General features: G+C 44.6%; 1 protein-coding gene across 5 annotated transcripts in view; it reads right to left on the bottom strand.

The window, feature by feature from the left end:
• Nucleotides 1–16,251, bottom strand: part of SH2D4A (SH2 domain containing 4A) — a 242,009-nt gene that overhangs the window by 112,815 nt on the left and 112,943 nt on the right. For all 5 annotated transcript variants that reach the window (XM_029601684.1, XM_029601677.1, XM_029601672.1 and 2 more), the window contains one exon: nucleotides 12,409–12,568. In XM_029601684.1, coding sequence (XP_029457544.1) covers nucleotides 12,409–12,568 — 160 coding nt within the window. The remainder of the gene's footprint in view (nucleotides 1–12,408; nucleotides 12,569–16,251) is intronic.

Consider the following 16,251-nt stretch of genomic DNA (forward strand, 5'->3'; position numbering starts at 1 on the left):
TGCCTGACACCAAGATGAAAAAAGCTTCTATTTAAAACTGAACATTTCCGGTAAACGACTTCCTGACTGAGGATCATGATCAATGTTCCATCTAAGCTGTGCGCATGTGTGGCCATGCACTTTTCTCATGGCTGCACACAGCTTTTACTTCCCTGCGCAGGGATCAAATCCAGCATGGATAAACCAAACCCCTGCCTGATCCAATCAGTGATATCACACCTCCCTATAACCCATCCCAGGCAGGAGCTGCATTTATCCGAAAGTCATTTACTGCTGCCGCGGGGCCGATCTTGTAGCTTTTACCACGAGATCAGCCCTGCGGCAGCAGGAGAAGACGTTTGGATAAACATGACTTCTAGTGCCTCTCACCTCACAACTCAATAGGCCGCCGCGCAGCCTGTCCTGCAAAGGCCACCAGCAGACTCCATCCCACTGGTGGCCAAAGAGATGACGACGCGGTGGCCCCCAGCGGACTCCATCCTACTGGCAGCAGAAGAAAGGAGGAATACCTAGCTCTGCAAGTGGACACCATCCAGCTGGCAACTGAAGGGAGGAGGAAGATATAGTGGCCAACAGCGGACCTCATCCCGCTGACAGACAAAGGGAGGAGGACCTATCACTGCCAGTGGACCATCCCGCTGGTGGCTGAAGAAGAGACCTAGGCCCTGTGTGTGTGTGTGTATATGGCTGGGTGAGAAACTGGGTGATGATGGGGGGGGGCATGACTGCCTGACTGCATGTGAGGGGGGGGGGGGGGTTATAGCGTGTGTGTGTACCTGGTATATGGATGAGAGCCAGGGTGTCTGTGGGTATGGGGGGGGGGGGGGGTGTGAGAGGCTGTGTGTAGGTAGGCGAGCCTTTTTTAGGGGGTTGAAAACTTTTGCAAACCACTGTATTGGGAATCTTTGGCATGTGCAACAAATATCCTAGAAGTTTGTGCGACAATTATATTAATGTTTGGGTGTATCTAACAAGTGTGAAGTTCAGAATTTCCTGTTGGAATATCACTCAGCCATGCTAGGATGTTTTTCCACCCAAATTTCCTTGCTTCAGACTTCCAGTGCTATACTTAAAGATAACTCCTGGAGTCTCTGGAGAATAATTTTAGGAATATTAAAAATCTCCCCTGAATGAAGTTGCTTTCTCCTTATAAGATAACAACATTTCTTGTATATATTGAACATTTCTCCACAAATGATTCCACCTTTGTGTAAAGTTATTTTGTGCCATAAAAAAAAAAATGGATACCAGCTGCTTAAGAAGGTGACTGAGTCTTTAGTGTTAGCTGACAGTTAGATGTGTCTGCTCTTTTGGAGCAATCTGAAAAAGTCATGGTATTAGAGGGACCTTACAGGTTTCCTTTGCCTTAGAGATGAATAGAGATTTGGTTATGAGGCTTTGTTCCAAGAATTGGTCTTTCCCTGTGTTTTGGCAGAGTTAATATTTTTCCTGATTTGTTCAAATCAACACAGGTAAAGAGGAAGACCTGTTTGGAATTCAAGCACAGGTTTTGGGAGGAGGTGCTTTTTAGTTTTTTGGGTTTTTTTGTGTGTTTGTTTTTTTTAATAAATGTCCTTAAACAACAATACATTTACATCAGGGGAATACTTTTTTATGATCTTGAGCACTTAAATAGTTTGAGTGATAACTCTGGGGCCGATGCAATGCCGAGCGCACTGTATAACCCGCTGTCGGACGTGGGTTAAATAGGCACTAATCCACCCCCTAATGCAATAGGGGGATTAGCGTCTATTTAACACGCGTCTGACGCGGAGTGAATGAGTTAGCGCTCATCACATGCAAAAGGCATGTGAATGAGGCTATTACTCATTTACTCCAAATGCAAAAAGATAAATGTGCGTCTCAGACGCACATTTATCACTCAGATATTAACGCCTGCCTGGAGCAGACGTTAATAGCTGAGCACATTGAAAATAAGTACAGAAAAGCAGAAAAAACTTCATTTCTGGCAGACAGGCATGTTATGAAAACCAAGGCTGAGATTACCGGCGTCGGTCCTCATAACGGCAGCCGCGGCGGATCGTATTAGCAAGGAGGTGCAACCGACCCTAGCGCCTTCTTCCTAGCGTGACCCCCTAATTTACATATTGCATGGCGCCCCCTTTGCGGGCACCATGTGTGTGTTAAGAAAGTGGGCGCTGAAAAATCAGTGCCCGCTTTCCGCGAAGATTATTGCATCGGCCCCTCTGTATATAGTTTTTTTTTTTTCACAGCGATTATGAGTCATATGGGCCGGATTTTAAAAGCCTTACGCACGTAGGAGGCCTTATACACGCCGGGCCTATTTTAAAAGGCCCGGGAAGCGTGTAAGTCCTGGGGCTTCGAGAAAGGGGCAGGGACAGAGCAGGGTGAAAGATCCCTGGCACAGCGGCCATTTGCCGCTGTGTAAGAGGATCGCTTGCCGGCATGCTGCTGGTGCGCGCACCCTGCGCCTGCTTCGAGCAGGCCCAAAGGGTAAGATAACTTTTGGGGTGGGGTAAGAAGGATAGATTAGGGGGTAGGGAAGTTCCCTCCCAGGCCGTTCCTAAATTGGAGTGGCCTGGGAGGGAATGGGGGAAGGCTGCGGGCGTCGGCACGCTCAAGTTGCACTAATATGCACCCCCTTACACACGCCGGCCCCTGATTTAATAACATGTGCGCACCTGCGCGCGCATGTTATAAAATCGGGCATCGTGTGCGCGCAAGTTTATAAAATCTACCCCTATGTGCACTAGAGTAATGGTGCAAAGAACTGTTATCTAATTTAGGAATTAAGCTGTTTGGCCTTGCCAGTAACATCCTCCCTCCCCCTTCCCCTATTCTGGACTTGGGATCATGTCATGGAAATATTAACTAAGTGTTTTGGGTTTCTTTAACATTTTATTTAACAGATAATGCACACCTAAAAGTACAAGACCAATATTGTCAAATAGGCAACCAAGATCCAGGAAATCAAGTTGGTTTTGTTTTTTTTCTGTATATTATGTGATATTTTCTATAAATATACAAATAGCTTATGTTAAAATTATAAAAAAGCAAAAGGTTTTCCATTAAACATGAACATTTTTGTTTAATCAGAGATGTGAATTTCTATGCAATAGAATCACATAGCCGCTGCAGAATTTTGAAACATTTGCCACAGAATTTGCTAACTCTTGCCACAGAATCTTCAAAAATCTGCTGCAGGAAACCAGGGGTCTGTGGCCAAGAGCATACAAAAGCGCTTTATAATTCTGATCAAGAGAAAATAGTGTACATAGTACTTGGCAGCTCCCCTGCCTGTTACAGAGTTCAAGAACTAGTCATGTACTGCCACTATGCCAAAAAGATTAAAAAAAAAAAAAAATTTAGAGGGAAAAGTAATTGGTTAAAGGCAGGATCATGTGGTAGCAACTAGCAAAGGAGCAATTTACAAGTGGGGAGGGGGGAGATGGGCCAAAAAACAATGTCATTCTGTGCTACTCATACAGGCCACATGCTGCCACCCAAAATTATAGCTAGAACAGAAGCAGGCACTCAAGCTTGGGATGAATTTATATCTGGAAGAAAGCTAAGAGGAAAAGAATAGGGAAAAGCTGAAGCTACTAGCTCTGTTATTCAAACATGAAATAGAACATGACTATTCATGTGCAATAAATGAGTTTCAAGTACCGTGACATCACTGCTTTCCCCCGCACCCCCCCCCCCCAAAAAAAAAAAAAAAACTCCCCAAAAACCCTGGTTTTTAAAGGACAATTTTCAAAGCCATTTATGTATATAAATAATTTATGCAACGTAAAATCACCTCCCAATTTGGCTAAAAGTAGACACTGCTCCACCGCACATGAACGTTCAGCCACGTTTAGGCAGCATTCCAGAAATGCGTTTAGGTCAAGGGGAGAATGATAACATGCACAGATTGCATCTTCAACTCTATGCATGCTATTTTGCATAAAAAAACACCACCAGTACAAAAAGCAGATACTAATGCCCACGGATATTTTGTACCCACAGCACGATTCAAAGCAGAAGTATGTATATACTTTTGCTTTTGAAAACTGGGGCAAAGTCTCCAGGTGAAAAATACCCATGGACTTTGTCCCAAAAGCAGACAGTATTAAAACTGCCCCCCTTAATGTCCATCTGAGGTGGACGATAAGCCATTTGGAGCTCTACAGTATTGGAAAATAAAAACACTTCCCTGCTGCAATAAATACAAAAATATTGCTATAACAGGCCCCAAAACACTGGAAAGAAAGTCCATGAATCTGGATATGCAAGGAACTGAATAAATTCAACAGAATGCAAGATGAATGACATGGTTGAGCCTTGGCACCCATGTTCTGTACACAAGGCTGATTTGGCTGGTAATGCAGAGCTAAAGGAGGATACTGGGGAACTGCTAGGAAGATACTACAATCTGATCTAGAGAGGTAATGAAAGAATGTTAAAAACCCATTGGAGAGAAGATTGATGACCTCACCATTTTTTTTTTACCCAACAGTTTCCAGTTCAGCAATAATCAAAGCTGGCATCTGGCATCATGAGTTTCATTTGCAAATTCCTGGCCACTTTTCCTCTATTTTATAACCCCTCTTCCCACAATATATCTAATCTAGTCTTTGTGGCGACAATCTTTTGGCCAGAGGTCACGCATCAGGACTCCCTCTGGAACCCAATAATGACAAGACTTAAATCGAGTCCCTAAATGGCACCCTTAAGTGAGGACCATGACATCCTTCTCTCTCCATAACATCCCCAACCCTTGCTGACCTTCCTCATAGCAACATCATGATGTTCTCCAGGCTAAAATGGTAAATATCAATGGATCCCAATGTTTTATGTAGTTTTCTTCTCAGGATCTCAGCCATCTCTGGAGCAAAGGGACCACAACTCATGGAGAGCCTCCAGAGTTTATATTGTCAGGTTTACTGTGCTATTGAGTAAGCAATATTTAATATGTACTCATTCTGGGATAGTCAGAAAGTAGCAGTGGTTAAATCTCTGCTAAATATAAACGTATTACAATGGTCAATTAGGCAGGCATGGAGGAATCCAGTACATTCTCTGTTCTCTCACAACGACAAAAACATCCCCTGAATGATTTCTTGCTGCCAACTTTTTATTTTTAGTGAGTAGCCAGTAGTACACAAATGATGTAATACACATTTCCATCCTCCGTCACTACAAATATCTCACAATAAAGTAGCCACAGTACAGACCTCAAAAATTGTTTTATGTTACTAAAACCAGCCTCTGACCATTCACATAAACTGCATCCCATGCATCCTGTACGTGAATACCTAAAGTCTTTTAGCAATCAGCATTAACACATTTTAAATAAGAAGGTCTTCTGTTAATGACACCACCTTTGCTCAGATTTTGTTCTTCATGCATAGATTCAGTTTTCTTCAAGCCAAGCAAGCAAGCAAGCAGTAGAGGGGGAAAGAAACTGAAAACAAAAATTGCCTGTAAGAAACAAAACCCCATCATGCAACCTTGTGAAAGCAAGTGTGAAAGCACCTCCAAAACCTCACCGTGGGATTGGTATCTTAATTTTTGCAAATTAATAACTTTGGATTCTTGCGATATCTACCTTGGGTAACTGAGATAGATTTGGGTTTTTGCTGGCTGTAGGCACTGTTAATTCTATGCTGCTCTCTCTGCCCCAAACCTCTGAACCTCCTCCCCCCCCCCCACCCCTTCTCTGCCAGACCTCCTTTTTACCTCTTATCCCCAGAAATGAACTTTTCCTAGTGAGCCTCCTCTTCCCCTACCCCCCTCAACCCTCCCAGAAGAAATTAAACTAGGCTCATTGCATACAGTGGGCAAGAAGGGCAACAGCCCGAGGTGCTTAGGCAAACTTTTGATTCACTGAAGGAGGGAAGGATAGTTTTAATTGCCATGACAGGCTGCAGCTTCACCATCTGTTTCTTTTGGGTTCCTCTGTAGTCAGTGCACCATATTGGCAGAAGCCAGAAATAACACTAGGTCAAGCCTCAGTCTATGCTTGTGAGCAGTACATCCTAGAGGCTCTCAGGGAGCCAAACTAAAAAGAAAAAAGTCATGACTCTGCTCTGGAGAAAAAAAAAAAGATATAGCCTGCCTATAGCTATCCCAACCATCCCAGCCCAGTTCTAGCCAAAACATCTGTCTAGAGAAAGAGCAAGCCAGCCAACCTGTACAGCAAGAGAGAGAGAAGACACACACAGTTAGGGAGCCAGCTAGCTCATCCAATCAGACAAAAAGATGTATTGTCAGAGAAGGCTCATAAGAGGGGGCCAGCAAGCCTGCTCCTCAGTCAGCTAGCCTAGCTATAGAGAGAACCAGCCAGTCACAAAGAATCATCACCGGTCACTCCGCACTGTCTGCACGAAGAGTCAGAAGAGGGAAATAGTTACTGTTTATATGTATTTGAGGTGCAGCAACACTTCTCATAAAGGGAAAGGGGGTGAAGAAAGCAACCCTTGCCCTGGCCATCATTTTATCCAGCAACTGCCCAAATTAAAGCCTTGGGAAAAAGATGCCCCATTTCAAGACTGTAGAAGCTCACCGACTCACAGACTTCATTTATCTGTTGCTCAAGTCTGATCCTTGATGGTCTTAAAAGGCTATCGGCAGAACCATTGCTTTATTTAGAGATTTTTATATACCGCGGCACGTTACAAACATCACCTCTGTTTACAATGAACCATAATTCAGCAATAAGCTTTACAATCAATTGACAATAGAACAAACAAATCTCAAATGAAGTCAAAGAAAATAGCACAAACATATAATACAATTGCTTCAAGCCTAACAGGGGGAAGTTATATCATGGGAAGGCTATATATATAACTAGGTGTTTTCAAACATGAGCAGTAAGAAGAGTAATAGATAGAAATCTATTTGGGATAGGGTAAAAAATTGTATGTGAATACATTTATACATTCAAAAGATTTTTACCAGTGTGAGATGAACATTGAGGGAAGATGGGTGATTGTGAGGGGAGGATTGAGTATGTGTATGTGAAAGTATGTGAAATATTTTACATTAAGATGATTTTTACCAGTATGAAATGATCATTGAGGTAAGGAGGGAGAAAGAGAGGGGAAGGTGAGAACGGCAGTGAGAAGGTGAGAACGGCTTTAACTTCTCTAAGGTAATGCTTCCCTTTATCACTGCTAAGTTATTGATTCTGTGATGAGCCAACAGAAAACAGACCTACTAAGGAAGCCTTAACTAAAATAATATATGCTTCCTCTAACTTGCTTGTACTCAAGACAAAAAGCACAGAAGGGCTTATCTCAAACTAAACATACATAGCTTAGATCAGGAAGTGAAGGTCAGTATAACTCCCTTAGCCTGACGCAGAAGGGTTTTTCACTGAATTACCCAACTTCACAAATCACATGAGCTCCATATCACTACCTTTAGCAATGTTCATTAAAGATTAACTTGAGGAAAAAAACTGTCTCGCTCAGTGGAAGGGAAAAAACTGAATATGGAAAACAGAATGTAGTCTCTTACGTCTTGGATGTAGTTATGAAAACTTAGTCACTGATAAAAATTTTCATCTGAAGGAAAGGAAACAGATTAAGAAGCCATGAGTATGATCATTTGTTCCATTTAAAATTATATGTTTCTGGGATGGTAGTTAATCAAAAAATGATCCTTCTGGCTGTGAGGAAGAAACTTATATACACAAACTACACTAAAAGATCAAAGATGCCTAGAGTTATTTTCAGTTTAAATAATGTTTTACCCCCATCTCAAAACTTCAAAGTTTTACAAACATTATTAGTCTGTTTTTACTTATTTTCATCCTTATTTTGTTTTGGTCCCTCAGAATTCATGACTGGCCATGGCTCCTCCACCCTCGATACCAAGATGTCTATCCTCATTCTAGTACAATCTACAGTTTTGGATTCCCACCAAATCATCTTTGCTCATCACCCAGAAATCTGCCTCACAAATCTGCTTCACTTTTTTGAAGGAGTTAATAAACATGTGGATAAAGGTGAACCGGTAGATATAGTATACTTGGATTTTCAGAAGGCGTTTGACAAAGTTCCTCATGAGAGGCTTCTAGGAAAAGTAAAAAGTCATGGGATAGGTGGCAATGTCCTTTCGTGGATTGCAAACTGGCTAAAAGACAGGAAACAGAGAGTAGGATTAAATGGGCAATTTTCTCAGTGGAAGGGAGTGGACAGTGGAGTGCCTCAGGGATCTGTATTGGGACCCTTACTGTTCAATATATTTATAAATGATCTGGAAAGAAATACGACGAGTGAGATAATCAAATTTGCAGATGACACCACATTGTTCAGAGTAGTTAAATCACAAGCAGATTGTGATAAATTGCAGGAAGACCTTGTGAGACTGGAAAATTGGGCATCCAAATGGCAGATGAAATTTAATGTGGATAAGTGCAAGGTGATGCATATAGGGAAAAATAACCCATGCTATAATTACACAATGTTGGGTTCCATATTAGGTGCTACAACCCAAGAAAGAGATCTAGGTGTCATAGTGGATAACACATTGAAATCGTCGGTGCAGTGTGCTGCGGCAGTCAAAAAAGCAAACAGAATGTTGGGAATTATTAGAAAAGGAATGATGAATAAAACGGAAAATGTCATAATGCCTCTGTATCGCTCCATGGTGAGACCGCACCTTGAATACTGTGTACAATTCTGGTCGCCGCATCTCAAAAAAGATATAATTGCAATGGAGAAGGTACAGAGAAGTGCTACCAAAATGATAAGGGGAATGGAACAACTCCCCTATGAGGAAAGACTAAAGAGGTTAGGACTTTTCAGCTTGGAGAACAGACGACTGAGGGGGGATATGATAGAGGTGTTTAAAATCATGAGAGGTCTAGAACGGGTAGATGTGAATCGGTTATTTACTCTTTCGGATAGTAGAAAGACTAGGGGGCACTCCATGAAGTTAGCATGGGGCACATTTAAAACTAATCCGAGAAAGTTCTTTTTTACTCAACGCACAATTAAACTCTGGAATTTGTTGCCAGAGAATGTGGTTAGTGCAGTTGGTGTGGCTGTGTTTAAAAAAGGATTGGATGGGTTCTTGGAGGAGAAGTCCATTACCTGCTATTAAGTTCACTTAGAGAATAGCCACTGCCATTAGTAATGGTTACATGGAATAGACTTAGTTTTTGGGTACTTGCCAGGTTCTTATGGCCTGGATTGGCCACTGTTGGAAACAGGATGCTGGGCTTGATGGACCCTTGGTCTGACCCAGTATGACATTTTCTTATGTTCTTATGTTCAGAACTTATCTGGCTAACTTAGCCAGGATACCTACTGCACAGCTACGCCACTGAATATACCCATATAAACTAGGGATGTGCAGAGGGACACCATATGTTGCATTCGGGATTCGGATTCGTCGGGGGGAAGATACGTTGCATTAGCCGTATGGCGCCCCAATATGTTAATACATTGATTTCTATTCGTTCCCCTGCTAAAATTAAATTAACTACAATCCCCCACCCTCCTGACCCCCCCAAGACTTACCAAAACTCCCTGGTGGACCAGCGGGGGGTCCGGGAGCCATCCCCTGCACTCACAACCTTGGTCCTGGTTTCAAAATGGCGCCAATAGACTTTGACCTACTATGTCACAGGGGCTACCGGTGCCATTGGTCAGCCCCTGTCACATGGCCATCGGCACCATCTTGTGCTCCTACCATGTGACAGGGGCTGACCAATGGCACCGGTAGCCCCTGTGACATAGTATGGGCAAAGGCTATCGGCGACATTTTGATTACTGGAGGCCACCGGTCTGAGTGCAGGAGGTCGCTCTTGGACCCCTGCTGGACCACCAGGGACTTTTGGAAAGTCTTGGGGGACCCTCCTGACCCCCCTCAAGACTTCCCAAAAGTCCAGCGGGGGTCCGGGAGTGACCTCCTGCACTCCGGCCGTCGGATGCCAGTAATCAAAATGGCGCCGATAGCCTTTGCCCTCACTATGTCACAGGGGCCGACCAACCCCTGTGGGGGTCAGGAGTGTCCCCCAAGACTTGCCAAACGTCCCTGGTGGTCCAGCGGGGGTCCGGGAGCGACCTCCTACACTCGGACCGTCGGCTGCCAGTAATCAAAATGGGCTTTTTTCCATTTTAAGGAGAAGGGTGTGAAAAGGAGGGTGCCATCACCATGCAGGTGGAATCCCAGAATTTCTTTTTTAAATTTATAGGGAGCTAGTGCCACTTTGGAAGGCAGCAAGGGTCTCTGAAGACTCCTGGAGTGATTTTTGATAGCGTTGTGGGGGGGGGGGGGGGGCAAGGTTTCAGGCACCTTGGCCCTTTAATTTTCTTGTGGGAGCATCAGGGACCTGCATAAGAAGCCCAATGCTCCCTTGTGAAAAAAAAATCAGCCCTGTTATTTTCTAAGTCAGCCAAGTAATGACTGCCTATGCATAAACTGCTTTGCATACTTTAGGCTATTTTATGCATGCAAAGCAGCTTATTTCCATGATAAACAGCATTTAATATGTGAACTAGAGTAGTAGCCTAGTGGTCAGAGCCAATGGCACAGATATCCCCTGTCACATGGTATGGGAAAAGGGCTACCAGCGCCATTTTGTTTACTGGCAGCCGATGGCCCGAGAGTGGGAGATCGCTCCCGGGACCCCTACTAGACCACCAGGGACTTTAGGCAAGTTTTGGGGGGGGGGGGGGTTGGGAGGGCGGGGAATTGTAAATAATTAGATCTGAAGGGTTGAGGTGGGTTTGGGGGGTGGGGGTTGTAAATAATTAAATGTGAAGGATAGGGGTGTGCGCTAACGGGTTTGTGTTAGCGCATGCTAACTCCCGTTAGTGCATGCTAAACCGGAAACGATTCTATATGAAAAAAAAAAATGCCTATCTGCGGGAATACGAACTTTTCCCGTGGCTACACGAAACCGATCGGGCACCCGATGCACATCTCTACAAAGCATACCTACATTAACAAAAATGTTATGTGGCACACCAACCTCCAGGGGGGCAGGTAGTGCAGGCATGGAGAGGACTCATGGCTAAAAGAAGAGCTAAGGAAGCAATGAAAGCCCCACCAGTCTCTTTTTCAAAAATATAAAACAAAGGAAAAGAGGTCCAGAGATACACAGGAAGTTATCCCAATGGGGCAGGTCCCACTATGCACAAGTGCAGGAAAGGGGAGACGTCTGATGATGCGTGCAGCTAGCTCTGTTCTTTACCTTGGCTACCACATATGGCTGCCAGGGCTCCTCTATAGAATGAGACATATCCAGTGCTCCATGCATGTTATCTCTGTTTCATTCAGCCTGGGGATAAGAGAGACTAAAAGGACTCAAAAGGAGGAAGCTCAGAAGAGGAAAGACTGTGTGCACCAAACAAAGCAAGGCCTGTTGTTGGCCATTAATTATCTCACTTTAGGGGTCATGCTGTAGCTAGGAAGAGGAGGCATGCATGATTACACATGTTCTTAGAAAGGAGCTCCCTACATGTTAAAGGAACCACTGCTGGTGCCTCTTGTCGTGAGGTGCTGAAAGCAGAACATAGGTGTTGATCGGGATCTAACCAACTGCACCTGACCAAGTCTGAAAACACACTGGTTGGGAAATACTGGTCTAGGTAGAGGAGATGGACCAAATTACCCAAGAGAAAGATCGTCCTTATACACACCTGCCAGACCACTAAGAGCCTCGCATACTGCCTTCATAAAAACACCGGCATTAAATGAATGACTACTCCTGCTTAAGGAAGCTCTGCCGCCAGGCATTTAATACCAATCTCTCCCACCCTAGAAAACTGGCAGTGAAGCTAAATTGATTGCAATAAACTGCCTGTGAATTTTTTTTTTTTTTTTATTTATTTTTTTTGAGTACTCTGAACTTGCTTCTACTCCCATTTCATGAAGCTAATAAAAGCCTGGCTCTTCCGTCAGGCCATTAATGTCAAACCCATAACTACCTGCACCCTGGCAATAGGTGTTCCTTGTGAACAGGGCTAGTCTGTTCTTTTCTTGGTAATTAAAAAATATATATAATCAAATAATTCTTCCCATTTGGAGACAGAGAACAAAAAATGGTAATGCAATAAGGAAGATAAATAATAATGTTCACAGAAAAATCTAAATTAGCATTAAAGGTTTGAGCTGGACTTTACAGCCCTGCTTAAATAATGTGTCAAACTGTAATGAAATTTAATTTTCGAGTGATTGGTAGTTAAATAAGCATTGTGCTATTTATCAAATAACATACCTTTGTGCAATTAGTGAGCTAAACAAGTGTGTCCAAGTAAGCCATATCCTTTAACAAGGTATCTATAAAATGTTTTTCTTTAATTAGCAGGGCTCTGGTAATTCATATCGATTCCAAAAGCCAGCACAAGCCCAGCTCACACCCAAACATTTGTGACCTTTCTTCCGTCGTCACATAGCATCTGCCAAGAGGAAGGAGTACATTACCTTATTCTCCTCCAGAACATTTCTTCCTTCTACTGCTTCAGCTTTCTTGGCCCCTTCACTTCCTGCTTTCCTGTTGGTTATGTTCTTCCACCTTGTATCTTCCTGGGAATGCAGCAAGAACGTTTCTGATATTTTTGACAATTCTTCCTCTTGTGTTTTTCTAGGGGCAAAACAAAGCAGAGCTCTGTGATGAAGAGATCAGACAGTCTCAGGACTCTAGTTTACCTTCTAATAGACACAGCCCCTAGTTTTCTGTGTCAGCTCAGTAGATTCTGCAGCAAGCGCTGAGGAAATCTGAATAAAATTGAATCAACTTGCTTATTAAATAATGAGAAATTACCGTATTTTTCGCACTATAAGACGCACCTGACCATAGGACGCACCTAGGATTTAGAGGAGGAAATTAAGAAAAAAAAAATTCTGTCCCCATGATGGGCTCTGTACGGAGCTCCCTCCTGGTGGCCGTCCGTGGGATTTTTTTTTGTTTTGTTTTTTTATAGTAAGGCAGAGAACATCCACACAGGTACTCACACTCACTGGTTTTCTGTCCCTCACATACATACATAGGCTCTTTCACATTCACTAGCTCTCTTCACTTATACACATACCCACAGACAATCACACACTCAGACTCTCCCTCATACACATCTCTCTCACACCAGTTATTTTAAACTTTCATGACTGCTCCAGAGTTCAATAATAAATAGTCAGGGCTATATTACATTGATTAGGAGAGCAATTGCTCCTAATATTTCAACAGGTAGTCACTTAATCAGCACAGGCAGTAATTATATTTGCTGGTCTGTGTCATGTGTCCTCCATCCTAGGCAGTATACCACCCCCATGACCCTCCAATACATCCAAACCTCAACGAGTGAAGTTCTTACTTTGGACTGCAAGTGAGAGCCTCCGACGGCAGAGCCCGAGCTCCCTGCCGGTTCCGGGTGCATCTCACTGCAAGATCGGCGTGGCGCAGGTCAGTCATCACCTGTTTAAACCGCGTGGGCTACGGAGTCCCCTCCAGTTCAAACAGATCCCTGCCGGTCTGCTGTTCCCGCGGTGCAGCTTGCTGCGAGGGTCGCCGCGGCGCAGGTCAGTCATCACCTGTTTGAACCGCGTGGGCTACGGAGGCCCCTCCAATTCAAACAGATCCCTGCCGGTCTGCTGTTCCCGCGGTGCAGCTTGCTGCGAGGGTCGCCGCGGCGCAGGTCAAATGCCAGCCGTCTGAACTGGAAGGGCCTCCGTAGCCCATGCAGGTCAAACAGGTGATGTCTGACCTGCGCCGCGGCGACCCTCGCAGCAAGCTGCACCGCGGGAACAGCAGACCGGCAGGGATCTGTTTGAATTGGAGGGGCCTCCGTAGCCCACGCGGTTCAAACAGGTGATGACTGACCTGCGCCGCGGCGACCCTCGCAGCAAGCTGCACCGCGGGAACAGCAGACCGGCAGGGAGCTCAAGTTCCGCCGGCAGAATACACACGCCTACACCACCATGCTGATTGGGCGGAGGCGGGGGACGGCGCGCGAGAGGGAGAGCTGCTACATTCGCTCCATAAGACGCACCCACATTTTCTCCCCATTTTTGGGGGAAAAAAAGTGCGTCTTATGGAGCGAAAAATACGGTACTTGTTAATTTCCTTTTCTTTAGGACAGTCAGATGAATCCAGAACAAATGGGTTATGTACCTCTACCAACAGATGGAGACGGAGCAAACTGACGTCACGGTATATATACCCCTGTAGTGACATCAGCCTGCCAATATTTTCTTCAAAAGCAACTGTGGACAGACTAGCAAAAAAAAACTTGATTAAAAACAGTAAACATGTCAATACTCAGTCATCAGGTAACAGTGAGCTCAGACAAGAATTAATAACACTAGGCTAGGGACTGGATTAACACTTACCAGTAAACCCCTGTGTGTAATAGGCAGGCACACAGAAGGATCAATATGCAACATGGCAGCCAAAAGAGGGAAGCTAGATTCATCTGACTGTCCTAAAGAAAAGGAAATTATCAGGTAAGTAGTAATTTCTCATTTCTTAGTGTTCAGTCAGATGAATCCAGAACAAGCGGGATGTATCCAAGCTACTCCCGAATATGGCGGGAGGCTGCCTACAGTCCAGCCAAAACCGCACATACAAAGGCCATGTCTTCCTGGGCCTGAACATCCAGACGATAATGTCTGGAAAAGGTGAGTGAGGACGACTACATCACAGCTTAGAAAATGTCGACAGGAAACAACATTCTAACTTCTGCCCATGACACTGCCTGAGCCCTAGTGGAATGAGACCTAACCTGACTAGGTAATGGCTTCCCAGCATCCATGTAAGTAGCTGTGATTTCCTCCTTAATCCAGCGCGCTACTGTAGCCTGCGAGGCTGGCTCTCCTTGTCTAGCACTGCTGTGCAGGACAAACAGGCGATCTGACTTCCACAAAGGCTCAGTAACATCCAGATAACTGGATGTCTCTTGACATCCAAGGGTTGCAACAGACTATACTGCTCTACATCTCTCTCTGACCAGAGATGGCAGGGAGATGGTCTGATTCAAGTGAAACTCAGTGACCACCTTCGGTAAAAAAGATGGAACAGTACGCAGCTGTACCACCCCTGGAGTGACCTGGAGAAATGGCTCCCGGCAAGAAAAGGCCTGCAGTTTGGAAACCCTACATGCAGAACAAATTGCCACAAGGAACACCGTTTTCAAAGTCAGCAACCGCAAGGACAGAGCAGTCTAAATATAAGGCCTGCTAAGAAATCCATTTCTTAATTAAGACTCCATAAGGGCACCGGAAACCGCAAAGGAGAACGAAGATGTTTCACTCCTTTCAGGAAACGGGCTACATCAGGTTGAGTCGACAAGGATCCACCATTCACCTGACCTCAAACAAGCGAGAGCCGCTACTTGTACCTTTAATAAATTAAGTGCCAAGCCTTTATGCAAGCCATCCTGCAAAAATTCCAAAATGAGCAGAATCTTGACCGAACAAGGAAGAGTACCTCACACCAGGGCTCAAACACTCGCCAAACCTGCACATAGGCCAAGGAAGTGGAGAACTTTCGAGCTCTTAGCAAGGTGGAAATCACTGCCACAGAGTATCCATATTTCAGCACTCAAGCCCTTTCAAGGGTCATACCGTAAGATAAAATAGAGTCTGATCTTTGTGAAGAACAGATCCCTACTGCCAACAGGTTTTTGTATAATGGAAAGTGAAGAGGCGAATCCACCAGGAGCCTCTGCAGATCTGCATACCGTGGTCTTTGGAGTGACCAAGAGTAGCATCCCTCTGTGGCATTCAATCCTTTGAATCAATATGCCCAACATTGGCCATGGAGGAAAGGCTTACAGCAAATTGTCTTCAGGCCACTTCTGTACTAGGGCATCGATCCCCAACGATATCGGATCTCTTCTGCGGTTGGAAGAAATCGCAGAACTTTTGCGCAAAGTCACCAACAGGTCTAGGAACAGGAGACCCCAGAGATCCCAAATCAGTTGGATTGCTTCATATGACAATGCCCACTCTCCTAAGTCCAGATTCTCCCTGATGATAAAGTTTGCTCTTACATTGTCCTTGCCTGCAATGTGCGAGGCTGAGATCATCTGGAGATGCACCTCTGCCCATTCCATAAGTTGATCTATTTCCTGCGACACTTGCTAGCTCTTGGTACCTCCCTGTCGATTGACGTAAGCCACAGTTGTTGCATTGTCCGACATTATGCGGACCGATGGACCCTGAAGCCTGTCGCTGAAATGTAGACATGCCAACCGGACCGACCTGGCTACCAGTTGATTGATATTACAGTGAGTTCTGCACTCCAGCGCCCTTGCGCTGTTAGCTCCTGAC

The sequence above is a fragment of the Rhinatrema bivittatum genome, chromosome 1 (assembly GCF_901001135.1).
Source record: "Rhinatrema bivittatum chromosome 1, aRhiBiv1.1, whole genome shotgun sequence".
Lineage (NCBI taxonomy): Eukaryota > Metazoa > Chordata > Amphibia > Gymnophiona > Rhinatrematidae > Rhinatrema > Rhinatrema bivittatum.